This window comes from Somniosus microcephalus, chromosome 1 (genome assembly GCF_052327205.1).
Source record: "Somniosus microcephalus isolate GS21.2 chromosome 1, FLI_Smic_1.0, whole genome shotgun sequence".
NCBI classification, from domain to species: Eukaryota; Metazoa; Chordata; class Chondrichthyes; order Squaliformes; family Somniosidae; genus Somniosus; species Somniosus microcephalus.
In genome coordinates this window covers 417,446,178-417,474,037 of record NC_140987.1, presented here as the reverse complement: position 1 = coordinate 417,474,037, position 27,860 = coordinate 417,446,178, and the positions used below count along the sequence as shown (strand labels likewise).

The window sequence follows — 27,860 nt, the reverse complement described above, 5'->3', positions numbered from 1 at the left end:
TTGTATCATTACAATTTCATGTTATTTCTAAATGCAATTCAATTATGGTCTACAAAAAATACATTTTCATTGAAAATAACGTGGTTGCTTCGAATTTGCAAAATATTTAACTACTTCACATATATATTGCTCCATAAGCTAGGTACCTATTCATACTAATCAGTAGGGACAAATTGAAACCAATAACAGTGTATTCCTTCCATTAAATTATTTGATAACCATTTGGAATAAAATGCCCAACCTTAAGGCTAAAGGGATCAAGGGGTATGGGGAGAAGGCAGGGACAGGGTACTGAGTTTGGATGATCAGCCATGATCTCATTGAATGGCAGAGCAGGCTCGAGGGGCCGAATGGCCTACTCCTGCTCCTATCATCTATGTTTCTAAATGACACAGAACAGGCACAAGTACCAACTCTGTTTAGTAACCAATTATAAAAAAGTATTTTTTGTTTTTTTGATGAGAATCAGGTTAATATTGCCCCCTCAATAAAATAGCAAAGTTGGTCCGTAATGTTCCATACCAAAGAAAATGCTTCTTTTAATCTGATTTTGCTGCAATATTCAATCCTCAAGCTGGTGGTAGATGGAGTATAATGTGGGGAAACGTGAGGTTACTCACTTTGGTAGGGAGAATAGAAAAACAGAATGTTTCTCAATGGTGATAAATCTTTCTGAACACCAACATTTAATAGTTTAGGTGTCCTCATACAAGAAACAGAGTCAGCATGCATTTAGGAAGGAAAGTGGCATGTTGGCCTTTATTGCAAGGGGGTTGGAGTACAAGATTAAGGAAGTCTTACTACAATTGTACAAGGCTTTAGAGACACCACATCTAGAATACTGTGCACAGTTTTGGTCTCCTTATCAGAGGAAGGATATACATGCCTTCGAGGTGGTGCAATGATGCTTCAATAGAGGACTGCCCCATGAGGAGAGATTGAGTAGATTGGGTCTATACTCTCTGGAGTTTAGAAGAATGAGAGGTGATCTCAGTGAAATATACAAGATACTGAGGGGGATTGACAGGGTATAAGCAGAGGTTTTTTTTTCCCCTGGCTGGAGAGTCTAGAACCAGGGGGCATCGTCTCAGGGTAAAGGTTCGGTCATTTAAGACCGAGGTGAGGAGCAATTTCTTCACTCAGAGGGTGTGAATCTTGGAAATTCCCAGTGGATGCTGAATCGTTGAGTTTATTCAAGGCTGAGATAAATAGATTTCTGGACACTAGGGGAAATCAAGGGATATGGAGATCGACGGCCAAGTGGAGGTGGAGTCGAAGGTCAGCCATGATCTTATTGAATGGCGGAGCAGGCTTGAGGGGCTGTATGGCTGACTCCTGCTCCTAATTCTTATGTTCTTATTTGCTAACAACTAGACAGATATAGAATCATAGTTGTATCTTAGACATTGCAATAACTCACGATGAAATTCCTTCTATTGCATATCACTGGAAATGTTCATAATGAAAGAGACATTGGACTCAATTGCAGGGCAAGGCTATGGAGTCTGAGATGAAGAAAACCCCAGATTTAAAGCAGTGAAAAAGCGATCAGGAAACGCTTTAGAGACAGTGTTAGCCACTTGTTTCAAGCCTATGTGTATGTTTTGAAAAAAGAAAGTGAAGTCCAGAAGACACGAGAATGTTCAGGATGTTGGACTATGTTCTCACCATTGGGAAACACTGCAAGGAAAAAAATAAAATGCAAGGCGGCCAGCTAGCATTTCCAGAAATCCAGTTACAGCGCAGGTACATGATGAATTGAGATTGTACAAGAAATTGCAAAGGAACTCCAAATGCCAGTGACTGGATGAAAGAAACCTTGAAACACAATATTACAGGCTGAAAAGCAAGTACTGTGAAATGTTATTTAGCTTGGAGAGCTGATATTTTTGAAAGATGATGTCAGAAGGTTAAATGAGCTGACTAGCAGATCAATGGTTTTGATTAAATCATCTGGCAGTAATCAGTTTACATTCAACAAAGAAACATGTTGACAAGAAACAGAATTCAGACAAAAAATTGATTTTTATCCATATTAATTTTGTGTTGCTGGAAACTGCATAGGAGGGGGTACTGCCCAATGTGACAGCATATTTCTCATTGGGAAAGCCAAGAGCTCAGAGACAAGACAGGTTGGCAGCAGTAGGTTTCACAAGACGCAAATTGTTATGACAAAGTGCAATAGGAAGGCTAAGGTGCTAATTGGGTTAAATTGCCAAAGATATCACATTACATGTTGAGCATCATGTGCCACTGAAAGATTGATTATGCATTTAATACACGGAGTGAAATTTGCCCTTTTATAATGGTATTTTGAAGGCACTCCTAGGCATTGGGTATTAGGTGGACAACCTTTTTTCCCAGCCAATAGAAAAGTGATGTTCAAGACTGTGCCAGCCAGAATTGAAATGCATTCAATTTTTAAACTGTACAGCTTAATAAGTGAAGTTCTGTTTAAAAGTTAATTTAGAGACAGAAAGTGAGTGGTCATTATTTTATGCATCTCGGAGAATAGCAGTCTATTTTATTCTGTATGCGCATCATTTACCCATTTTATTTAAAGAAACTGGCCGCCCATTTAAGAGCCTGACTCTCAGTCCGATATATAGATTATATATTCAGTCTGCTTTTCGAACTGCGAATACACGATAGAACAATGCTTTCCAGTAACCATCAAAAAAGATTGCTATTTCTGCATCTCACTACTGTTCACCCAAATATTGGGTCATTTAAAAAAAAATTCTTGGGATGTGGGTCTCGTTGGTATGGCCAGCATTTATTGTTCATTCCTAGTTGCCCTTGAGGTGGGAGTGGAATTTCTTGAACTCTGCAGTCCATGTGGTGAAGGTACTCCCACAATGCTGTTAGGTAGAGTGTTTCAGGACTTTGACCCAGCAGAAATAAAAGGCACAGTGGTACATGTCCAAGTCAGGATGGTATGGGACTTGGATGTGATAGTGTTCCCATGCACCTGGTACCCTTGTACTTTTAGGTGGTGGAGGTCACAGGTTTGGGAGGTGCTGCTGCAGAATCCTTGTCGACTTGCTGCAGTGCATCCTGTAGATAGTACACTGCAACCACGGCACGCCAATGGTGGGTGTTTATGCTGATGGATGAGTGCTGATCAAGCAGACTGCTTTGTCCTGGATACTGTTTGAGCTTTAGTGTTGTTGGAGCTGCACCCATCCAGGCAAGTGGAGACTATTCCATCACACTTCTGACTTGTAGGTGGTGGAGGTGGCTTTGGGCAGTCAGGAGGCTTGTCATTCACCGCAGACTATCCAGTCTCTGACCTGCTCGAGTAGCTGCAGTATTTATGTGGCTGGTCCAGTTCAGTTTCAGGTCAATGATGACTGCCAGGATGTTGATGGTGGGGGACTCAGCGATGGTAATGCATTTGAATGTTACGAGGAGGTGGTTAGAGACTATTACTGGAAATGGTTATTGCCCGATGTGTGTGGTGTGAATGTTACTTGCCAATCCGCTCAAGCCTGGATATTGTCCAGGTCTTGCTGTGTGTGGGCATGAACTGCTGCATTATCTGAGGAATTGTGAATGGAATCAATGGAATCATCAACAAACAGCCCACTTCTGATCTTGTGATGGAGAGGTGGTCATTGCTTAAGCAGCTGTGTATGGTTGGGCCTTGGACACTACCCTGAGGAACTCCTGCAGTGATGACCAGGGGCTGAGATGATTGGCTGCCAACAACCACAACCATCTTCCTTTATGCCAGTTAGGACATCAACCACTGGAGAGTTTTCTCCCGGATACCCAACGACTTCAGTTTTACTAAGGCTCCTTGGTGCCATACTTGGTCAAATGCTGCCTTAATGTCCAAGGCAGCCACTCTCATCTCGTATCCATGTTTGGACTTAGGCTGTAATGGGGTCTTGAGCCAAGTGATTTTGGTAGAACCCAAAATGAGCATCGGTGAACAGGTTATTGATGATTAAGTGCCGCTTGATAACAATGTCGACGACACCTTCCATCACTTTGCTGATGATTAGGAGTAGACTTGTGGGGCGGGTATCAGCCGGATTGGATTTGTCCTGCTTTTTGTGGATAGGACATATCTGGGCAATTTTCCACATCGTCGGGTAGATGCCAGTGTTGTAGCTGTACTTCAACAGCTTAGCCAAGGGCGTGGCTAGTTCTGGAGCACAGCTCTTCAATATAGGCAGGATGTTGTTGGGCCCCATAGCCTTTGCTTCGTCCAGTACACTCAGCTGTTTGAGGAGCTGAATTGAATTGGTTGAAGGCAGGCATCTGTGATGGTGGGGACCTCAGGAGGAGGCCAAGGAGGATCATCCACTCAGCACTTCTGGCTGAAGATGTTTATGAACACTTCAGCCTGGTCTTTAGCACTCACATGCTGGGCTCTGTCATCATTGAGGATGGGGATGTTCATGGAGCCTTCTTCCATTAATTGCATATTTATAGATCACCATTCAATTCAGGATGTGACAAGGTTGTAGACCTTTGATCTTATCTGCTGGTTGTGGGATTTCTTAACTTTGTCTATAGCACACTGCTTTCGCTGTTGAGCATACTGTGTTGTAGTTTTACCAGGTTGGAATCTCATTTACAGATGTGCCTGGTGCAGCTCCAGCCATGCTGTCCTACACTCGTCATTTAACTCGGGTTGGTCAACTGGCTTGCTAGTGATGAGGAGTGAAGAACATGAAGTTAGATTGTGATGGTATATAGTTCGACTGCACCACCTGCCACAAGCCCAGTCTAGTACCTTCTGAGCCCTTGCTAACCTAAGTGCTTCCTCCAAGTGGTGTTCCAACATGGAGGGATATGGGTTCATCAGCTGACACAGGGCAGCAGGTGGTAATCAGCAGGTTTCCTTGCCCATGTTTGCCCTGAAACCATAAGACTTCATGGGGTCCAGAGTCAAGGTTGAGAACTCCCAGAGCCACTCACCACCCCACGACTGTATACCACTGTGTCCACACCTCTGGTGGGTCTGACAGGACAGGACATACCCAGAGATGATGGTGGAGAAGTCTGGGACATTGGCTGATAGGAAGGATATTCTGTGAGTATGACTCTGCCAGGCTGTTGCTGGACTAGTCTGTGAGACAGCTAGCCCAACTTTGGCACCAGTCCTCTGCAGTACTTTGCAGGGTCAACTGAACTGGGTGTGGGGAGTACGCAGTCGACTGGTCCATCCAGTTTTATTCTGTTCCTTTCTTCAAGTTTGTTACAACGGAGTGGCTTGCTTGGCTGTGAAGAGTCAACCACGTTGATGTGGGACTGGAGTCACATATAGGCCAGAAGGTTCCTTTCACTAAAAAGTACCTTAGTGAACCAACTGGGTTTTTACAACAATCCATCGTCACTTTTACTGATACCAGCTTTTTATTTCCAGATTTGTTATAAATTCAAATTCTCAAATTTCCACGTACTACTAGTCCGGTAACATAACCACTACACTACTGTACACTTCAGATCATAATGGATTTAAGTTCCGCTTATGGGAGTGGCCAGTGAAACTGAACCTGAGAAAATATCTAGGGTCAAGATAAGCATAATGGTGATGCAATGCACCAGACAGGAAAGCATCATTTGGTAATGTAAACAAAAATCCCTCCTTTGGGCCAATTATGAACTCGATAAAAAGGTACCTTGATCATTTGTAAAAAAAAGGCATCTCTCGCATTGATACTATATTTGGACCATGTTAAGATCATAGAAACATAGAAGATAGGAGCAGGAGTAGGCCATTCGGCCCTTCGAGCCTGCTCCGCCATTCAACGAGATCATGGCTGATCATCCAAACCCGAGCACCCGGTCCCTGCACCGACAGCCATCCCACCCAAGCCCTAGCCCCACGTATTTAATCCCCCCTAACACGAAGGGCCAATTTTTATCATGGCCAATCAACCTAACCCGCACATCTTTGGACTGTGGGAGGAAACCGGAGCACCCGGAGGAAACCCACGCAAACACGGGGAGAATGTGCAAACTCCACACAGACAGTCACCCGAGGCCGGATTTGAACCTGGGTCCCTGGCGCTGTGAGGCAACAGTGCTAACCACTATGCCACCGTACCAGAACCAAAGCCATCAGGAGGCGCTCTGACCTATTTGTTCTGTGCCAAAAACAAACGTCAGTAAGCAGTGTAACCAAAAATTATGGGGAAGCAATTTTAGATAATAGAACAGGGTTGTAACCCCTGCCACTGCAAGCGCCAAGCACAGGGAGAATGCATTTAGATCAATACAGTGGAGGCCCAATGAGAACTAATCTGCGTTTCAATTTGTAAACTTAACCAATAGCTGCAGATCCTATGCTTTCTTTCCATCATAAATGTGCAAACATAACATACCTCAAGAGAACAGCAAGTTGAAAGCAACACACTGATCAACATGTTCCTGACATGTCAAAACTCTCACCAACCTCAAGAAAAAAAATTCAGAGGTGGCAGCAACAGATTATTTTAAAAATCGGTCAGAATTTGTTTTCACACATGCTCATAGCACAAAAGCATAAGTTTGCACATGAAAGGTGCTGACAAATCCACTGGGTCCTCTGTCATGGGCTTCAGCTCATCAAATGAAACTCCAAGGAAAGCAAAGTAAGCCTGTGCAAGAACATCGGTCCTGCAGTTACTTCCAGAGCTGTCTGTCTGTATCCCATGAGACTTGCAAAGTTGAAAAGAGACCAGAGAATGTTTGCAAATCTAGCTGCCAATGCTCTATTGTTTGTTTTGAGTGAAAAAGTGAAAGCGTTGATTTGTTTCACGTCTACAGGAATAAACCATGAAGAGATAATATTTAAGAGAATCAAAAGTAGGCACACAATTGAAGAACTCAGCCTCAGATCACACAGGAAGTTTTGAGCAAGTTCCAACACCAAAGCAAGTCATTACAGGAAATCTCTATGGCAAGGCTTTTTTTTTTTAAATTGAAAACTGCACTGAAAAAGTTGAGCAACAGATATTCACATCCTCTTCAAATAGCATATACATCCCAGATTGTCAATGAAGCAATAGCAGTTGTAAATGTTTTCATATTGTGTCTGGCTTTCACCACTAAGTCTTTCTCTCAAATTTATCACATAAAATACGTTAAATTCAGAAAAGGTGTAAACTCAGCTAGGGCAGATATTTGTAAGCTCTCAGCTTGTATGCTGAGGCATCAAGGTATGGGGAGAGGGTGAGAATATGGTCTTGAGATAGAGGATCAGCCATGACCATACTGAATGGCGGGGCAGGCTCGAAGGGCCGAATGGCCTACTCCTGCTCCTATTTTTCTATACATGCATTCAGTGGTTGAGAGCGCGAGTGCTTTTGCTGGCCATGGAAAGGTCATTGTTTTGAGGATACTTAAATCCGATAAGGCACAGCAAGAGGTATACCTGCAGCTGGGAAGGCCATGGGATTTATTTCTTCAGACACAAAATGGTTCCAGCCATTGACCTGCCTCACATGTTGCATCAAAGCTCGTGCAAGTAATGTGAAGAGCCAACAACAGAAACAACTTGTATTTATATAGCACCTTTAACATAGTAAAACTTCCCAAGGCGCTTCACAGGAGTGTGATAAAACAAAATTTGACACCGAGCCACAGAAGGAGATAAATGGGCAGATGACCAAAAGCTTGGTGAAAGAAGTAGGTTTTAAGTAGCGTTTTAAAGGAAGAGAGATAGAGAGGCAGAGGGGTTTAGGGAGGAAATTCCAGAGCTTGGGGTCTGGGCAGAATTAGAGGAGAGTAGATATCTCGGGGGGGGGGGGGGGGGGGGGGGGGGGGTTGTGGGGCTGGAGGAGATTACAGAGATAGGATGAGGCAAGGCCATGGACGGATTTGAAAACAAGGATGAGAATTTTGAAATTGAGGCCAATATAGGTCAGCGAGCACAGGGGTGATGGGTGAACAGGACTTGGTGCGAGTTAGGACAGGGGCAACTGAATTTTGGGTGACCTCAAGTTTACGTAGGGTAGAACGAGGGCGGCCAGCCAGCAGTGCATTGGAATAGTCAAGTCTAGAGGTAACAAAGGCATGGACGAGGGTTTCAGCAGTGGATGAGCTGAGGCAAGGGCGGAGGCGGGCGAAGTTACGGAGGTGGAAGTAGGCGGTCTTAGTTATGCCGCAGATATGTGGTCGGAAGGGTCAAATATGACATCATGGTTGCGAACAGTGTGGTTCAGCCTCAAACAGATGTTAGGCAGAGGGATGGGGTCAGTGGCTAGGGAACGGAGTTTGTGGTGGGGACCGAAAACAATGGCTTTGGTCTTCCCAATATTTAATTGGAGAAAATTTCTGCTCATTCAGAACTGGATGTCAGACAGGCAGACTGAATTTAGAGACCGTGGAGGGGTCGAGAGAAGTGGTGGGGAGGTAGAGCTGGGTGTTGTCAGCGTACATGTGCAAACTGACGCTGTGTTTTCATACATAGAAGATAGGAGCAGGAGTAGGCCATTCGGCCCTTCGAGCCTGCTCCGCCATTCAATGAGATCATGGCTGATCATCCAAATTCAGTACCCGGTCCCTGCCTTCTCCCCATATCCTTGATCCCTTTAGCCTTAAGAAATATATCCAACTCTTTCTTGAATATACTTAATGAACTGGCCTCCACCGCCCTCTGTGGCAGAGAATTCCACAGGTTCACCACTCTCTGGGTGAAGAAGTTCCTCCTCATTTCAGTCCTAAATGGCTTACCCCTTATCCTTAGACTTTGACCCCTGGTTCTGGACTCCCCGGCCATCAGAAACATCCTTCCTGCATCTAGTCTGTCCAGGCCTGACAGAATTTTATAGGTTTCGATGAGATCCCTTCAATCTTCTAAACTCCAGTGAGTATAAGCCCAATCGACACAATCTCTCCTGATACGTCATTCCTGCCATCCCAGGTATCAGCCTGGTGAATCTTCGCTGCACTCCTTCCATGGCAAGAACGCCCTTCCTCAGGTAAGGCGACCAAAACTGCACACAATACTCAAGGTGTGGTCTCACCAAGGCCCTGTACAACTGCAGCAAGACATCCTTGTTCTTGTACTCGAACCCTCTTGCTACGAAGGCCAACATACCATTTGCCTTCTTAACCGCCTGCTGCACCTGCATGTTTACCTTCAGCGACTGGTGTACAAGAACACCCAGGTCTCTTTGCACTTCCCCTTCTCCCAATCTATTACCATTCAAATAATAATCTGCCTTCCAGTTTTTGCCACCAAAGTGGATAACCTCACATTTATCCACATTATAGTGCATTTGCCATGTTTCTGCCCAATCACCCAACCTGTCCAAATCGTGCTGGAGTTTCACGACATCCTCCTCACAGCTTACCCTCCCACCCAGCTTTGTGTCGTCTGCAAATTTGGAGATATTACATCCAATTCCCTCGTCCAGATCATTAATATATATCGTGAACAGCTGGGGTCCTAGGACCGATCCTTGCGGTACCCCACTCGTCACTGCCTGCCACTCGGAAAACGACCCGTTTATTCCAACTCTTGGCTTTCTGTCTGCCAACCAGTTCTCTATCCAAGTCAATACCTTGCCCTCAATCCCATGTGCCTTAATTTTGCACGCTAATCTCTTATGCGGGACCTAATCGAAAGCCTTCTGAAAGTCCAAATACACCACATCCACTGGTTCTCCCTTATCTATTTTACCAGTTACATCCTCAAAAAAATTCCAGTAAATTAGTCAAGCATGATTTACCTTTTGTAAATCCATGTTGACTTTGTCCGATCCAGTCACTGCTTTCCAAGTGCTCTGCTATTACATCTTTTATAATAGACTCTAACATTTTCCCCACTACCGATGTCAAGCTTACCGGTCTATAATTCCCCGCCTTTTCTCTACCACTTTTTTTGAATAGTGGGGTAACATTAGCTACCCGCCAATCCATGGGTACCGTTCCAGAGTCTATCGAGTTCGGGAAGATGACCAGCAATGCATCTACTATTTCTAGGGTCACTTCCTTAAGTACCCTGGGATGTAGATTATCAGGCCCTGGGGATTTATCGGCCTTCAGTCCCATCAATTTTCCTAACACCATTTCCCTACAAATACTGATTTCTTTCAGTTCCACCCTTTCATCAGACCTTATGTTCCCCGGCATCTCTGGGAGGTTTTGTGTGCCCTCCTTTGTGAAGACAGAACCAAAATATGTATTTAGTTGGTCTGCCATTTCTTTGTTCCCCATTATAAATTCCCCCGATTCTGACTGCAAGGGACCTACACTTGACTTCACCAATCTTTTTCTCTTCACATATCTATAAAAGCTTTTACAGTCAGTTTTTATGTTCTCTGCAAGCTTACTCTCATTCTATTTTCCCTTTCTTAATTAATCCCTTTGTTGAATCCTAAACTGCTCCCAATCCTCAGGGTTATTGCTTTTTCTGGCCAATTTATATGCCCTCTCCTTGGACCTTATGCTATCCCTAATTTCCCTTGTTAGCCACAGTTGGGTCACCTTTTTTGTTTTATTTTTATGCCAAACTGGGATGAACAAATTCTGCAGTTCATCCATTCGGTCTTTGAATGTTTGCCATTGCCTATCCACCGTCAACCCTTTGAGTGCCATTCCCCAATCAATCCTACCCAACTCGCTCCTCAGACCATCATAGTTTCCTTTATTTAAATTGAGGACCCTAGTCTCCGAGTCAACTATTTCATTCTCCATCTTAAATGAAGAATTCGATCATATTACGATCGCTCCGACCCAAGGGGCCTCGTACAACAAGATTGCTAATTAATCCTTTCGCGTTACATAATACCCAGTCTAAGATGGCCTGATCGCTGGTCGCTTCCTCGACATATTGGTCCAGGAAACCATCCCGTAAACACTCCAGGAATTCCTCCTCCACAGTATTGTTACTCATTTGCTTGGCCCAATCTATATGTAGATTAAAGTCACCCATGATAACTGCTGTGCCCTTATTGCACGCTTCTTCAATTTCTCTTTTAATGCTATCCCCAACCTCCGCCTTACTGTTTGGAGGTCTATAAACCACTCCCACTAACGTTTTTTCCCCCTTCGTATTTCTCAATTCTACCCATACAGATTCCACCTCATCAGAGCTAATATCCTTCATTACAATTGTGTTAATCCCTTCTTTAACCAGTAATGCTACCCCACCTCCCTTTCCTTTTTGCCTATCATTCCTGAATATCGAATACCCCTGGATGTTGAGTTCCCAGTCCTGGCCTTCCTTGAGCCACGTTTCCGTAATCCCAACCAAATCGTATTTGTTTACTTCTATTTGCACAGCCAATTCATCCACCTTATTACAAATGCTCCTCGCATTAAGACACAAAGCCTTCAGGCTTGTTTTTTTAACGCTCTTAGACCTACAGGTAGACTATCCTTTATCCGAAAACCTCGGGACCAGCCGAGTTTCGGATAAAGGAGAATTTTGGAAGGTGGGTCGGCGGGGGTCGTGCGCACGACTTACGCTGACGCTCAGCGTAAGTAAGTCGGGGTCGGCGGTTGTCGGGGCCGGCGGTTGTCGGGGCTGGCGGGGTCGGCGGTTGTCGGGGCCGGCGGTTGTCGGGGCCCGCGGGGGGGGGGGGGGGGGGGGTCGTGCGCACGACTTACCCTTTATCCGAACTTCCGAAACCGGAACCCTCTAAAAACCGAAGGTTTTTTCGTTCGTACGCACAACTTATGCTGAACGAAAAAACCTTCGGTTTTTAGAGGGTTTCGGTTTTCGGAAGTCCGGATAACGGGTAGTCTACCTGTATTAGAATTATTATTTACTGTGGCCATGTTTGATTTAAACCGTTGATTTCTCTGACTGCCACTTTTGTTTTTCTCCTTCCTATCTTTTGCTTTTATCCTTGTTTCCCTTTCCTCTGTCTCCCTGCTCAGGTTCCCAACCCCCTGCCATTTTAGTTTAAACCCTCCCCCACAGCACTAGCAAACACTCCCCCTAGGACATTGGTTCCAGCCCTGCCCAGGTGCAAACCGTCCGGTTTGAACTGGTCCCACCTCCCCCAGAACCGGTTCCAATGTCCCAGGAACTTGAATCCCTCCCCCTGGCACCATTCCTCTAGCCACGTATTCATCTGAAGTATCCTTCTATTTCTACTCTGACTAGCACGTGGCACTGGTAACAATCCTGAGATTACTACCTTTGAGGTCCTGTTTTTTAATTTATCTCCTAACTCCCTATACTCCGCTTTTAGGACCTCATCCCGCTGTTTACCTATATCGTTGGTGCCTATATGCACCACGACAACTGGCTGTTCACCCTCCCCTCCCAAGATGTTCTGGAGTCGCTCGGAGACATCCTTGACCCTTGCACCAGGGAGGCAACACACCATCCTGGAGTCTCGTTTGCGGCCGCAGAAACGCCTATCTATTCCCCTTACAATTGAATCCCCTATTACTATAACTCTACCCCTCTTTTTCCTCCCATTCTGTGCAGCAGAGCCACCCCTGGTGCCAGGAAGTTGGCTGCTGCTGCATTCCTCTGATAAGCCATCCCCCCCAAACAGTACTCAAAGTGGTGTATCTGTTGGAGAGGGGGATGGCCACAGGGGACCCCTGCACTACCTGCCTGCGCCTAGTACTCTGCCTGTTGGTCACCCGTTCCCTTTCTTCCTGTCCAACCTCTACCTGCGGTGTGTCCAACTCCGTAAATGTGCTATTCACATTGTCCTGAGCATCGTGAACGCTCCAGTATGTGTCCAATCACAGCTCCAGCGCCGCAATGCGGTCTGTCAGTAGCTGCAGCTGGATGCACTTCCTGCACATGTAGTTGTCAGGGACACAGGAAGTGTCCCTGATTTCCCACATATCGCAGGAGGAGATCATTTTCAGATGATGTCACCAAGGGGCAGCATGTAGATGAGAAATAGGAGGGAGCCCAAGGATAGATCCTTGGAGGTCACCAGAGGTAACGATGCAGGGGCGGGAAGAGAAGCCGTTGCAGGTGATTCGCTGGCTATGATTAGATAGATAAGAATGGAACCAGGCGAGTACAGTCCCACCCAGCTGGACGATGGTTGAGAGGCGTTGGAGGAGGATGGAGTGGTCAACCTTGTCAAAGGCTGCAGACAAGTCAAGAAAGACGAGGAGGGATAATTTACCTTTGTCACAGTCACAAAGGATGTAATTTGTGACTTTGATGAGTGTCGTTTCGGTACTGTGGCAGGGGGCGGAAACCTGATTGGAGGGATTCAAACCAGAGTTGCAGGAAAGATGGGCACGGATTTGGGAGGCAACAACACGTTCAAGGACTTGAGAGGAAAGAGAATGTAAAGCAAATGTAACACCCCTATTTAAGAAAGGAGGGAGACAGAAAGCAGGAAACTATAGACCAGTTAGCCTAACATCTGTCGTTGGGAAAATGCTGGAGTCCTTCATTAAGGAAGCAGTAGCAGGGCATTTGGAAAATCATAATGCAGCCAAGCAGAGTCAGCATCGTTTTAGGAAAGGGAAATCGTGTTTAACAAATTTGCTGGAGTTCTTTGAGGATGCAATGAGCAGAGTGGACAAAGGTGAGCCAGTGGATGTGATGTATTTGGATTTCCAGAAGGCATTCGATAAGGTGCCACATAAAAGATTACTGCATAAAAGAGAAGAGCTCACGGAATTGGGGGTAATATATTAGCATGGATAGACAATTGGCTAACAGAGTTGGGATAAATGGGTAATTTTCCGGTTGGCAAACAGTAACTAGTAGGGTGCGACAGGGATCGGTGCTGGGGCCTCAACTATTTACAATCTACATTAATGACTTGGATGAAGGGACCGAGTGTAATGCAGCCAAGTTTGCGGATGATACAAAGATAGGTGGGAAAGCAAGTTGTGCAGAGGACTCAAAGGGATATAGACAGGCAAAGTGAGTGGGCAAACATTTGGAAGATGGAGTATAATGTGGGAAAGTGCGAGGTTATACACTTCGGCAGGAAAAATAAAAAAGCAAATTATTTAAATGGAGATTACAAAATGCTACAGTTCAGAGGGACCTGGGGGTCCTTGTGCATGAAACACAAAAAGTTAGCATGCAGGTACAGCAAGTAATCAAAAAGGCAAATGGAATGTTGGCCTTTATTTCAAAGGGGTTGGAGTATCAAAGCAGGGAAGTTCTGTGAAGGAATGAGCCATACCTATTCAGAAAAATACACCATCCTATTAATAGAATTCTGACTTTAATTAAAACATGACAAACTGGGTTTAAAAATCTAAAAGCCTCAACGACACAAAGCTGTAAACAGAATACAGGCTTTTGAGATAAGAATCAGTTGTTGACACTGAAACAATAGCCCTATTGAAGCAGCGGGTTAGAGCTTCCAGAAAGTCTGAGCTTTGGAAAGAACACAATAAGATATACCCAGTTGAATTGTTTTAAACCAACACTTTGTGAACAGGCACATGAAAGAGCACAATGGTATAATGTTAAGGTGTCATAAACCAACACTTCAGGAAACAGAAACAGAACATTAAAGAAACATATGCCTTCATAAATATGACATCAAATTAAACAAGGAGGCACGAAGTCTGTAATACAGCCGAGGTAGCGAGGAAGACAATCATGTACTCGGTTGAAGTGTTTGTATCTTTTACAACATGTAAATTAAAAACAGAAGACTTTGTAAATATGACATTAATAGATGCACCAAGCAATCACATTGTTTTTGTGTTAAACTTCGAACACATAGGAGACACGAAGTCTGCTTACAACCAGCTAAGGTGACTTAAGAATTGAACAGAAGTCCTTCGTAAAAATGGCATCAAATAGAACCACTGCTGTCACATTGTTTTTATGATAAGTTTTGAACACCTGCACAGCAGACAGAAGTCTGCAAGCTACCAGCTGAACTGACTAAGAATAGCAGGAGTCAACAGAAAGATGACTAGAGATAATTAGCATACATCAGCAGAAAACTTCAAAGGATGTACCACTGAAAAAAGGGTAAAAAATATAGAACTTTCAAATAGGAAGACAGAATTCGCTGGAAGGGGCAAAGCGATTCTCAGCTTCAGAGACAGGCTCTGAAAGCCTACAACCCTTTTGAGTCTCGGGTAATCAAAGGTATTTTGATTTTGGTGGATATCCTGGAGTAAGACTTAGAAATGTAAAAATGCAACGAAGTTAAGATTTGAGAATAAGGATCTCTGAGAATAAGAATTGTAATCTATTTGTATTTTGAACTGTTAAAGTTGCGATTGAATCACCAGCTGTAATTACATGTTGCTTCTTTAATAAATCTATATATTTTTAGAATTATCTCACATAGTACTTCTGTATCAAACTCGCAAACTCAATCTCTGTACACTCTTTGGTGAGGAGTTGCAGAATTCTGGGGGAGTTTTCTGGACCCTCATAATATCTGGAAGGTTACAGTCTAGTTAAACTTATTAAAAGTGCTAGCTGGAGGATGGTAACATCTTCAGGCTGTTCCTTTCCTTTAGGGAGAGATAGTCTGGACCTTTAGACCCAATTAAGCATCTTTTAGGGTTTGGCTATCTCTAACTTTAGTTGAAGGTGAACGTCTGGGGAATACGCCTGATCCGGGGTAGCCCGAAAAGGGCTCGGACTAGTAATTATCCCTTCAGTCCTGCTACAACTGTACAGGGTATTGGTGAGACCACACCTGGAGTACTGTGTACAGTTTTGATCTCCTTATTTAAGGAAGGATATACTTGCATGGGAGGCAGTTCAGAGACGATTCATTCGGTTAATTCCAGAGATGAGGGGGTTGACTTATGAGGAAAGGTTGAGCAGGCTGGGCCTATACTCATTGGGATTTAGAAGAATGAGAGGTGATCTTATTGAAATATACAAGATACTGAGGGGGCACGAGAAGGTAGATGCAGAGAGGATGTTTCCCCTCGTGGGGAAATCTAGAACTTGGGGGCATAGTTCAGAATAAAGGGTCACCCGTTTAGAACTGAGATTAGGAGGAATTTCTTCCCTCAGGAGGGTCATAAATCTGTGGAATTCTCTGCCCCAGAGAGCCGTGGAGGCTGGGTCATTAAATACATTTAAGGTGGAGATAGACACATTTTTGCAAGATATGGGAGTGAAGGGTTATGGGGAGCGGGCGGGGAAGTGGCTTTGAGCCCAAGATCAGCCATGATCTTATTGAATGGCAGAGCAGGCTCGAGGGGCCAAGTGGCCTGTTCCTACTCCTATTTCTTATGTTCTTATGGGAGGTTGGAGATGGGGCGGTAGTTTGCAAGGACGGAGGGTCATGGGTTGTTTTTTTTGAAGAGAGAGGTGATGACGGCAGATTTGAGGGAGAGGGAGACAGTACCTGAGCAGAGAGAACCGTTAACAATGTCAGCTAACATGAGAGCCAGAAAAGGAAGTTGGGTGGTCAGCAGTTTGGTGGGAATAGGGTCAAGGGAGCAGGAAGTGGCTCTCATCAACAAGAGAAGTGTGGAGAGGTCGTGAGGAGGGATCGGAGAGAAACTGGACAACTTTGAGGAACTTTGGCCTGGTGGGCTAGGGGAAGGAAGGCAAGTGGCAGAGGCAGCTGAATGGATGGTCTCAATCTTAAGAGGCAAAGAAGTCTCCAAGTCAAGGTACAGATTTTCCTACAGTAGTGTTGATTTCTCCACTTGCCCTGACTGCCTACACAAGCACTGCCTCTATCCAATTGCAAGACCAAAACCCAGCAACTACGCATCGAGAAATCTGACATCTCATGGCTGGTGTACCAAAACAATCAACAATAATGAAACGATAGCAAAATACTGCAGATGCTGGAAATCCAAAATAACAGAAAATGCTGGAAAAACTCTGCAGGCCAGGCAACATCTGTGGAGAGAAATTAAGAGTGACGTTTCGGGTCTAACCCTTTTTCAAACTGGAAAGGAAATAAAATAGATCGAAGGCAGGGCTGCGATAGAACAAAAGAAGTAAAAGAGACATTAAGAGCTATTCAAAACCAGACGAGGTGGTAATAGGACAGTGGAGACAAAAGACGGCAAGATTAGGTGTGAAGTGTACTGGCAGGATGGGAGACAGCTGCCGTGTGGGAGAGAGAAAAAAAGGGAGGGGCGGGAAGGGAAGATCCAAAACAAAGGGGTGGGAAAAAAATAAGTAAAAATGAAATGGGGGCCGAGGTTATGATCTGAAGTTGTTGAACTCGATATTGAGTCCGGAAGGCTGCAAAGTGCCTGATCGGAAGATGAGGTGCTGTTCCTCGAGTTTACGTTGCGCTTCCGTGGAACAATGCAAGAGGCCAAGGACGATGAGGTCCGAGTGGGAATGGAGCGTTGAATTAAAATGACAGGCGACCGGAAGCTCGGGGTCACCCTTACGGACTGAACGGAGGTGTTCCGCAGTCACCCAATCTGCGTTTGGTCTCCCCAATGTAGAGGAGACGGCATCGTGAGCAGCGAATACAGTAGACTAGATTGCAAGAAGTACAAGTAAATCGCTGTTTCACCTGGAAGGGGTGTTTGGGGCCCTGGACAGTGGGAAGGGGGGAGGTATCGGGGCAGGTGTTACATCGCCTGCGCTTGCATGGGAAGGTGCCAGGCGAAGGGGAAGGGCTGTTGGGGGTGATAGAGGAGTGGACTAGGGTGTCTCGGAGGGAGCGGTCCCTATGGAATGCTGAAAGGGGAGGGGAAGGGAAGATGCGTTTGGTGGTGGGATCACTTTGGAGGTAGCGGAAATGGCAGAGGATGATCCGTTGAATGTGGAGGCTGGTGGGGTGAAAGGTGAGGACAAGGGGAACTCTATCGTGGTTCCGGGAGGGAGGAGCAGGGGTGAGGGCAGAAGTGCAGGAGATAGAACGGACACAGTCGAGGGCCGTGTCAACCACGGTAGAGGGGAATCCTCGGTTGCAGAAAAAGGAAGACATGTCGGAAGCACTGGTGTGGAAGGTGGCATCGTCGGAGCAGATACAGCGTAGACGGAGAAATTGGGAGAATGGAAAGCAGTCCTTACAGGAGGCGGGGTGGGAGGAAGTGTAGTCCAGGTAGCTGTGGGAATCAGTGGGCTTGTAGTGAATATTGGTCGATAACAATAATGAAAGTTTTGCCGTTGCCTCGATAGATGAATCACCATGGCTGGGAATATCTTGATATTACTGTTGTATACAAGGACAGCTAAGGTACTTAAGTTCTCCATGCAAGTTACAAACTGACAGCAATCACACAAGTGAGGATTAATAATAAGCTACTAGATACCAAGGACCTGAAGGATGATATGGACCACATCTGAGTGACTATTTCCTAACAGACCATATAGCTATTGTAAAAGTTCAGTTTTGAGTTTAACTGTGATACTGCTGTAATATTTGGCTGCAATATATGACATATTATAAACTACAATGTGCCAGACTGATAAATTCTAAGCTTCAATTTGAGAATAAACACATGGCTTCAAATCTGTAGTTATCTTTGCTACTATTTCATTAGTTTTCTGTTTCAAATGATGTCTGAAACAACTTTAACATTATGACATGGTGCCGACTGCACAGCAAGGGTACTCAATATATTTAGGATTTTGATTCAGAAAAATTACTACAAGTTCTGGTTTAGGGGGAAATGAAGCATTCAGAGGAAAATGACACATGCAGGGAAGAGTACTTCTCAACAACTTGTATTTATATAGCACCTTTAACAAAGTAAAACGTCCCAAAGCGCTTCACAGGAGTGTTATAAAACAAAATTTGACATCGAGCCACATAAAGAAATATTAGGGCAGATGACCAAAAGCTTGGTGAAAGGAGGAGGTTTTAAGGAGCGTCTTAAAGGAAGAGAGAGGTGTAGAGAGGCACAAAGAGGCTTGGGGCCTTGGCAGCTTAAGGTAAGGCCGCCAATGATTAAAATCAGGGACGCTCAAGAGGGCAGAATTAGAACACAGATATCTGCTGTTGTGGGGCTGGAAGAGATTACAGAAATAGGGACGGGCAAAGCCATGGAGGGATTTGAAAACAAGCATGAGAATTTTTAAAATCAAGGTGTTGCTTAACCAGCAGCCAATGTAGTTCAGCGAGCACAGGGGTGATGAGTGAATGGGACTTGGTGCGAGTTAGGACACGGGCAGCAGAACTTTGGATGACCACAAGTTTACGGAGGAGAGAACGTGGGAGGCCAGCCAGGAGTGCATTGGAACAGTCAAGTCCAGAGAGATAACAAAAGCATGGATGAGTGTTTCCAGAAGCAGATGAGGTGAGGCGGGGCAGTCAGGCTCATACCACTCATTTATTTCCAGAAAGAAAGCCAACGCTGTAACCAATATTTGTTTGACATTTAAAATATAAATAGACTTTCTCAGCACGGAAGGCCAGGCCTCCCTTCACGCCATATGTCCCAAAGCTACTTCGTTGCAAACAGCAGAGACTTTGGAGTAGCCTGAAAAGCACTCTGTAACGAACAGCAGGAACTCAGGAAACACTTAATAGGCTCAGGACACAGAGTACCCAGCATATAGTGTGATTTCACTGGGGACTACAATGGGAAACAAAATGTTGTTAAGATTCTTTTTCCATTTGCAAAACGAGTAACTTGAGTAAAAAGTACTCTGTGCAACACTTGCTTCCCCTCTTTAAGTAATGCCGTTTTTGTTGCCTTAATCAAAACTGCCACAAAGAAGCTGCAGCAAATGCAACAGCGGATAACTTCTTTACATAATTTTGATACCAGAAGGCAAGCTGGTACTCGAATTGAGCCCTGCACAGGTAAAGAAAAATTATTCTGCTCAGTGTCAGCAAAATTAGGACTGGAGGATAATCCAATGATAACAAACACATTGCTAGTGAAGCACCTGCAGAGTTTTTCAGACAACTAACTGACGGTTCTGGCATTTTAATTCAGAAAACAACATTGAGATACTGTTGAAAGACTTAGGCAAAGGACTCTTTATTGCCGAATCTCAGTAAGGAACAGAAATACGCAAGCCTTTGGGAAATTTTAAGAACAAGTACAGATGTGTTTGTGCAGTTTTAAGTGAAATCCCAGTCTTTGAAAATTGGTTGAATGGCTGATCAGACTCCCTGAATACCTTCACCCTTACAAGGACAATGATTTTGCTGCTTTTCATCTAAAACATACAGTTCAACTCCAATATATAAATCAGTCCAGTAGAGTGCATTCAAATATTTACCAACTACTCGATTTGACAACCTTACTTAATTGAATGATAACACAATGAATCAAATCTAAAACTGTGGCCTAGAAATTGTGGTCGGAGGCATACCTCCGGAGTATGCCTCCGAACTGCAAAACAATTCCGAATGTACCTCCTGGCATCCAGGCTGTTAAAAGTTGCGATCTCAGGCCTCGAGGCGGAGGGCAGCGTAATGGCCCACGGATCCCAGGCGGTTCGGAAGCGTACCTGGGATCACGTGGGCCCGGTCCTCCAATGACAAAAGGAGAATTCCATTTCAATCATTCATGGGACTCCCCTAATGATATGCAATGGAATCCCTTATACAATGAACAGAATTGCAATTTTATTCATAAGTTCCTTCATTGCACCAACCTCAAATAAAATTTAATTTTTGATAACTTTGTATATCATTAAGACTGTAATCTAGGCCAACCAATATTTGCATAAACTCATTTAATAAAAAAAGTGTGCGCATAATTTAGGATCTAAAAATGTTTAATTTAAGGCTTAGATATCCCCTTACACAGATGCAAGCAGGCCCTATACCTGCTTGCATCAACTGTAAGACGTGGCCAATTGCTGGCCAGTCGCTGGGCAAATAGCCCAACTCTGCGCCAGCAATAGCTTTTTTGAAACCCCCGCAAATGGCCTGTCAACGCATACAATGACAGGCCACAAGTTCCAGATTTCACGCATGCGGAAATCCAGAACTTGTGGGACATTTCAAAGGGAATACGACTCCGTCACAGACACCGCAATTTCAGGGCCTGTGTTTCCCCTTTCTGGGAAATGGTCCTGGTGCCCAAGTTTACTCCGTGCTGCATTTTATGCTGATCTCCAAATTGCCCCCAGAAACCCTTGCTACATTTTTCAATATTTTGAAGACAGAGGATACAGAGGTTTAACAGCAATGAGAGACTTCAGTTATGTGGAGAGACTGGAGAAGCTCGGATTGTTCCTCCTGGAGCAGAGAAGGTTAAGGGGAGACCAAATAGAGGTATTCAAAAGTAGGAGAGGTTTTGATAGAGCAAGTAGAGAGAAACCATTTCCTCTGGCAAGTGGCTCAGCAACCACAAGTCACAGATTTAAAATAATTGGCAAAAGAACTAGAGGGGAAATTAGGATAATTTGTCCCCCCCCCCACAAGAGGGCTGTTTTAATCTGGAACACACTACCAGAAAGGGTGGTGTAAGCAGATTCCTTCGCAACTTTCAAAAGGCAACTGGACATGTACTTTGAAAGGACTATTTTGCAGGGTTCTGGGGAAAAGGGTGGGGTGTGGAACTAAATTGGACAGCTCTTTCAAAGAGCAGGCACAATGGGCCAAATGGCTTCCTTCTATGCTGTAAAATTCTAAGTTTCTATAAAGGTATACCCAAGAATGAAAAAGGGTCATTACTTGTTACTTTACCAAAATAATTACAATAGGAAAAAAATACAATAGCTATAAAATGTAGAAATCAATGTTAACAGATCTCTCAATCCCACAATAACCCAAGTTCCACCATACTACAACCATGCAGTAAGTTTTCTTGTGGAGTTCGATGTGTATTTTGATTGATTTTTGGACACAGAATTTTAATTTAATTAGTATTTTCTAACTTGTATTATTCAGAACCTGAAGTGTTCAATAGTATTTGCACAAAAACTTACTCAAGGTTATAAGGATGCTACTAATACTATGTTGATAACTATACACTTTTAATCAGATTTAATTGCAACATCAACTTTTGTTAACTACCAGTTCAAAGACATTTCCTGTGACATTTTTCTTCTAAATTCCAGAATACTTGTGCCTGGTTTCAATTTACAAAGTACAGTATTTGAAAATACTTAGATCAAAGAGATTTTATAAACAAGACCCATATTAACTGTTGAGCTACAAAATGGACTGAGATGTGAAAGTTAAGTGTGCCATTTGCACTCTAACCATGGATTTGGTGTACAGCAGTGCTGCTTTGCTCCAAGAGCGCAGTTTGTGTAATCACAGACTGAATCCCGAGTCAGGGCCCAATCTGACGACGTAGCAGAGCAGATTGTGACTCTCTGGCTGAAGAAGTCTCACTCCGCTTTTCTTAAAGTCAGTTTGAGCTCTACTACCCCACTTACACCACGCAGGTGGAGTGTCAGAGTAAAGTCAAAATCACTTTGCAGGGCACTAAATTTTAGTGTAAGTGCACCTTTAGCTCTAAAATTGGCTTCTGCAATACTTTTTGGTAAAGAAACCGATGGCAGCAAAATAAAACAGGCGAAGTCAATGCACTGTTTTTTTAAAATCTATCCTTAGTTTCCAAATTAACCATCATAATCCTTTAAATAAAGGTCAGCAAAAAAATATTGCAATATAGACACAATTACTTTGTACCACATGCAATATGCTGAAAATTAATTTACAGTAATTACTACTTTTCCTTTATGAATTGGCCATTAGCTAAATTATAGGAGGCAGTCAAGTCACTTTCAGTCTAAATTTAGACTCCATTACTTACGCTGTGACTGACGAAGAAATATCAAGTTAACATTTTTAATTAAAAAGTCTTGACATTAGAAGCTTGTTTACTATCTAAAACAATACAGTTACCCGTACTTTTAAAGCAAAAGAAAAACATTATTTATAATCAAGCTATTATACAAGAGCCTCAATATTCTCGGATTCCCCCCACTCACTAAATTTCTGTCTGTTTGGCACTTCAGAGATTTCCCTTCCAACTTACATCTAGGCCCACACGAACCTTCCTACTTTAGTACAATTTTACCAAGTCCCCGATAAACTTACACCCAATTATCTGCATTTAAAAAAAATACATGCTCCTTCCAAACGGACGGAAAAAAGGTCAAGTTTGCTGTGAAGCCCTTTCTGGGTTAAAAATTAGGCCGCCGGCGAACTAAACGCACCACGTTTCTACATTATGTAAAAATACACAAAGCGATTCGCTCGGCTTCTCTACTCTGTCCGCCCTCAGATCTAAATACCCGGCAGGGTGCGCGCTGAGGTTTTTTTTCCCCCCCGCACTTACAAATCGGCTTTGCCCCCTTTCTCCCAATTCTTCAACCAGTCGCCAGGGAACACCATCACCGCCATCTTAGCTGCACACCATTCTGCACTCATAGCCCGGATGTTTCGCCCGGTGAGCTGCGAGGTCACAGGTCAATGTAGCCCGGCGCATGCTGGGAGCTCGGGGGCAGCCAATTGTCTGTAGAGAAGGATATCTGAGTGTTCGATGCGCAGAGACTGCCTTTTACAGGCCAGCAGGACGACGGTGTCTTTTGCTTGCTCGAGGCTTTGTGGAGAAGCAGTCTTGGGGAATCCTGTAACGCCGAGCTGCTAAAATGGAGCTATATTTAATCGCCCCTGTTATGCCATTTCAAGGGTACTCTCTGTGGGGCTGTCCTCCAAGTAGGCACATTCTGAGGTGAATCAGGCTAATTGCTCAGGGAAGTTTCTGTATTTCCCCCAGCTCCTGTCATCGGAGATTATCAAGGTCAGAAATGATCAGTAGGAAATACTGACTTTTTTTTAAATGTATTATTTTTAAGTAAACAAATCATACCGACATGGATCAGATGTTGAGCTAAGTATCCTTCTCTTCTTAGGCAGTCCCTCGGAACTGAGGATGACTTGCTTCCACATTAAAAATGAGCTCGCAGGTGACTGATTCGTCCAATGCGGGACCTACAGTCTCTGTCACAGGTGGGGCAGACGGTGTTTGAAGGGGCGGGTGGGTGGGGTGCTTGGGTTGACGTACGCTCCTTGCGCTTGGCTTCCGCTTGCTCCCGACGAAGAGACTCGAGGTGTTCGGCGCCTTCCCGGATGCTTCTCCTCCACTTTGTGCGGTCTTGGGCCAGGGATTCCCAGGTGTCGGTGGGGATGTTAAACTTTTTCAAGGAGGCTTTGAGGGTGTCCTTGAAGCATTTCCTCAGCCCACCTCGGGCTCTCTAAGTACAGTAACAAATCATTGTTGCTCATGGAACATATGATGTATTCTTTAATAACTGCTGATATTTTTAAAATGTAACAATTGTATCGGGTTGTAGAGTTCCTGTTATAACTGGAATTGTAGGCACATGTAGATCAATTAGTATCCTCTTTAGCTACCCCTGTAAAGGAAAACATGTGCAGGGCTAAGGGGAAAGAGCAGGGGAGTGGGACTAATTGGATAGCACATGCATGATGGGCTGAATGGCCTCCTTCCCTGCTGTATATTCTACGATTAACAATAAGAAGTATCAGAACAAGGCGGAGTAAGCCAGGTGGCAGTAATGTGAGTAAGGAGAGGAACAGGTAAGGATGAAGGGAGGTGGTATCAATCACCTCCCTACATCCAAAGCCCGAATGGGTGATATGGAGAGTGAAGAATGCATGAGAGATCTCAGAGCAAAAGTTTCTGTATTTCCCCAGCTCTTGCCCTTTTAAAGTTCTAAACCTTGCTTAGGTTTAATTGGGTCCCAACTCATCTTAAACTTTACCATTCTATGGTCATTGTCGCCCAGGGGTGCTACAATTTCCAATTCCTGTGCATTGCCTGCAACAATTATAAATACCAGGTCAAGATGAGCACTGCCTCTAATGGCTTCCCTTACGTGCTGAATCACAAAGCTGTCACAGATTACATTTATGAACTCTGACTCTAAACCACTTGGATTTTCCCAATTTATTTTGCGTTGATTGATTGAAATCCCTCATTAAAATAATTGCCCTGTTCTCTCTCTTATCTATTCGCAGAGAAAACTGTCTTCCTTCTTGTATGGACTTGGTGGTCGGCAACATACTCTAATATTAGCTTGGATTTTTTTCACATTAGAGATTTCCAGCCAAAGTTGTTATTTCTGTAGTTTGCTCCCTCCCTCAGAATCAACTTCATTTATTTCCCACTTGTCCCTGACATTCCCGCCATACAAGTGCCAGGCAATGACCCTCTCCAACAAGAAAAAGTCTAACCACCTCCCCTTGACATCAAATGGTATTACCATCGTCAAATCCCCCAGCATCAATATCCTGGGGGGTCACCATTGACCAGAAACATAACTGGACCAGCCACATAAATATTGTGGCTACAAGAGCAGATCAGAGGCTGGGTATTCTGTGGTGAGTGCCTCACCTTCTGACTCCCCAAAGCCTTTCCACCATCTACAAGGACAAGTAAGGAGTGTGATGGAATACTCTCCACTTGCCTGGATGAATGCAGCTCCAATAACACTCAAGGAGCTCAACACTATCCAAGACAAAGCAGCTCGCTTGACTGGCACCCCATCCACCACCTTAAACATTCACTCCCTCCACCACTGGCGCACTGTGTCTGCAGTGTGTACCATCTACAAGATGCACCGCCAAGGCTTCTTCGACAGCACCTCCCAAACCCACGACCTCACCACCTAGAAGAACAAGGGCAGCCAGTGCATAGGAACATTACCACCTCCAAGTTCCCCTCCAAGTCACACATCATCCAGATTTGGGAATATATCACCGTTCCTTCATTGTCGCTGGGTCAAAATCCTGGAACTCCCAACCTAACAGCACTGTGGGAGTACCTTCACCACACTGACTGCAGTGGTTCAAGGAGGCGGCTCACCACTACCTTCTCAAGGGCAATTAGAGATAGGTAATAAATGCTGGCCTTGCCAGCGACACCCACATCCCATGAATGAATAAAAAATATATATATGGCTACACAATCTCCTTGTTTCAGTCCTTTCTGAACACAAAGCCACTGAATATTAAATTCATTTCCACCTGCTAAGTTGGACACATTTCTGAGATTCCCATCACATAGTCATTCCCTAGTGCCACAACAACCTCTTATTTCTAATGCTTTTTATATAAGTCTTAATGTAGCTTTGCCTTCTTTCATGCTTCCTATCCTTCCCTTGTCCACTTATTCCTGGGTTCCTGTACATGTATACTTTAATGGTTACTGTATCCATACCTACTTGTTGACAACCACTACCCTATGATCCATCCCATCTGGTATGTAGTTATCTCCATACCCTTCACCCCCACTTTAAATGATTTTCAATGGTTGACTCAAGGTTGGTAGCTTACCAGCTCTTCTGCCTCACGAGTGGAAGCTGGATGATAAAGCTATTGGTCGTAGACGGGATTCTTCTGACTCAGCTTCAGATAACCCTGCAAGCCAAAACCCTAATGGGTGATATGGTCTGTGTGAGAGAAACTGTGGAAAGTTTACCAGTAGTCTGCTATACTATAGCATACAGTTTTAGTTCATTAAACTTCAGCAGCATATCTGGGGTACACCTGGTGGTCCCTAAGCCTTGGCTTTGCCAACCTGCATATCAGCTTTCTGGCTGAAATAAAAGTGGATTTTGGAGGAGAGTATGCACTTCTTAGTGGCTAAACAGAAACCCAACAGGTGAGGGGAGATTTCTCATCAGATTTAAATTGGGGCTTCTGAAAACAGTGTTCCACCCTAACATCTTAAGTCTCTCTCACAACAGTAACTCCTAATCTTTTGTAACAACCTAGTTAGTGTACACTGCACCTTTTCCATTGCTTTTATTCCCTTCCGATTATGGGGTATTCAAAACTGTACACAATGCTCAAACTGTGGTCATACTCAAGTTCAACCATACTTAATTTGCTTTTGTATTCTATGTCTTCAGGTGCAATGCCAAAGATTGCCTTTATTATAATCTTATTATCTATTTATGGTGCCACCTTTAAGGACCTGTATATCTAGACACCAAGGTCCTGCGACTCCACTATTCCATTTAAACAACAACAACAACTTGCATTTATATTACCTTTATCATAGTAAAATGTCCCAAGGCGCTTCACAAGAGCGTTATCAAACAAAATTTGACACCAAGCCACATAAGGAGATATTAGGACAGATGACCAAAGGCTTGGTCAAAGAGTTAGGTTTTAAGGAGCATCTTAAAGGAGGAGAGGTAGAAAGATGGAGAGGTTTAGGGAGGCAATGCCAGAGCTTAGGGCCTAGGCAGCTGAAGGCATGGCCATCAATGGTGGAGCGATTAAAATCGGGGATGCGCAAGAGGCCAGAATTGGAGGAGGGCAGAGATCTCGGATGGTTGTAGGGCTGGAGGAGGTTGCAAAGATAGGGAGGGGTGAGGCCATGGAGGGATTTGAAAACAAGGATGAGAAATTTAAAACTGAGGCGTTGCTGGACTGGGAGCCAATGTAGGTCGATGAGCACAGGGGTAATGGGTGAACAGGAATTGGTGCGACCTAGGATACGAGCAGCAGAGTTTTGGATGAGCTCAAGTTTATGTAAGGGTGGAAGATGGGAAGGCGGCCAGGAAAACTTTGGAATAGTCAAGTCTAGAGGTAACAAAGGCATGAATGAAGGTTTCAGCAGCAGGTGAGCTGAGGCAGGGGTGGAGTCGGGCGATGTTACAGAGGTAGAAGTCGGCGGTCTTGGTGATGGAGCAGATATGTGACAGGAAGCTCATCTCGGGGTCAAATACGACGACAGTTGCCAGTGAGAGGGATGGAGTCAGTGGCTAGGGAATGGAGTTTGTGGCGGGGACCGAAGATAATGGCTTTGGTCTTCCCAATATTTAGTTGGAGGAAATTTCTGCTTATCCAGTACTGGATGTCGGACAAGCAGTCTGACAATTCAGAGACAGTGGAGAGGTCGACAGAGGTGGTGCTGAGTTAGAGCTGGGTGTCGTCAGCGTAGATATGGAACCTGATGTGTTTTAGGATGACGTCGCCGAGGGGCAGCATGTAGATGAGAAATGGGATGGGGCCAAGGATTGATCCTCAGGGGACCTCAAGGTAACGGTGCGGGAGTGGGATGAGAAGCCATTGCAGGTAATTCTCTGACAATGACTGGATAGGTAA

At 44.3% G+C, this 27,860-nt stretch overlaps 1 protein-coding gene across 2 annotated transcripts in view; it reads right to left on the bottom strand.

Moving 5' to 3' along the window:
• The window catches only part of thoc2 (THO complex 2), a 156,111-nt gene extending 132,947 nt beyond the window's left edge, over positions 1 to 23,164 (bottom strand). For both annotated transcript variants that reach the window (XM_085999429.1, XM_085999438.1), the window contains exon 1: positions 23,056 to 23,164. In XM_085999429.1, the coding sequence (XP_085855555.1) occupies positions 23,056 to 23,147 (92 nt within the window). In that variant the 5' untranslated portion in view covers positions 23,148 to 23,164. The remainder of the gene's footprint in view (positions 1 to 23,055) is intronic.
• Positions 23,165 to 27,860: the final 4,696 nt, after the last annotated feature.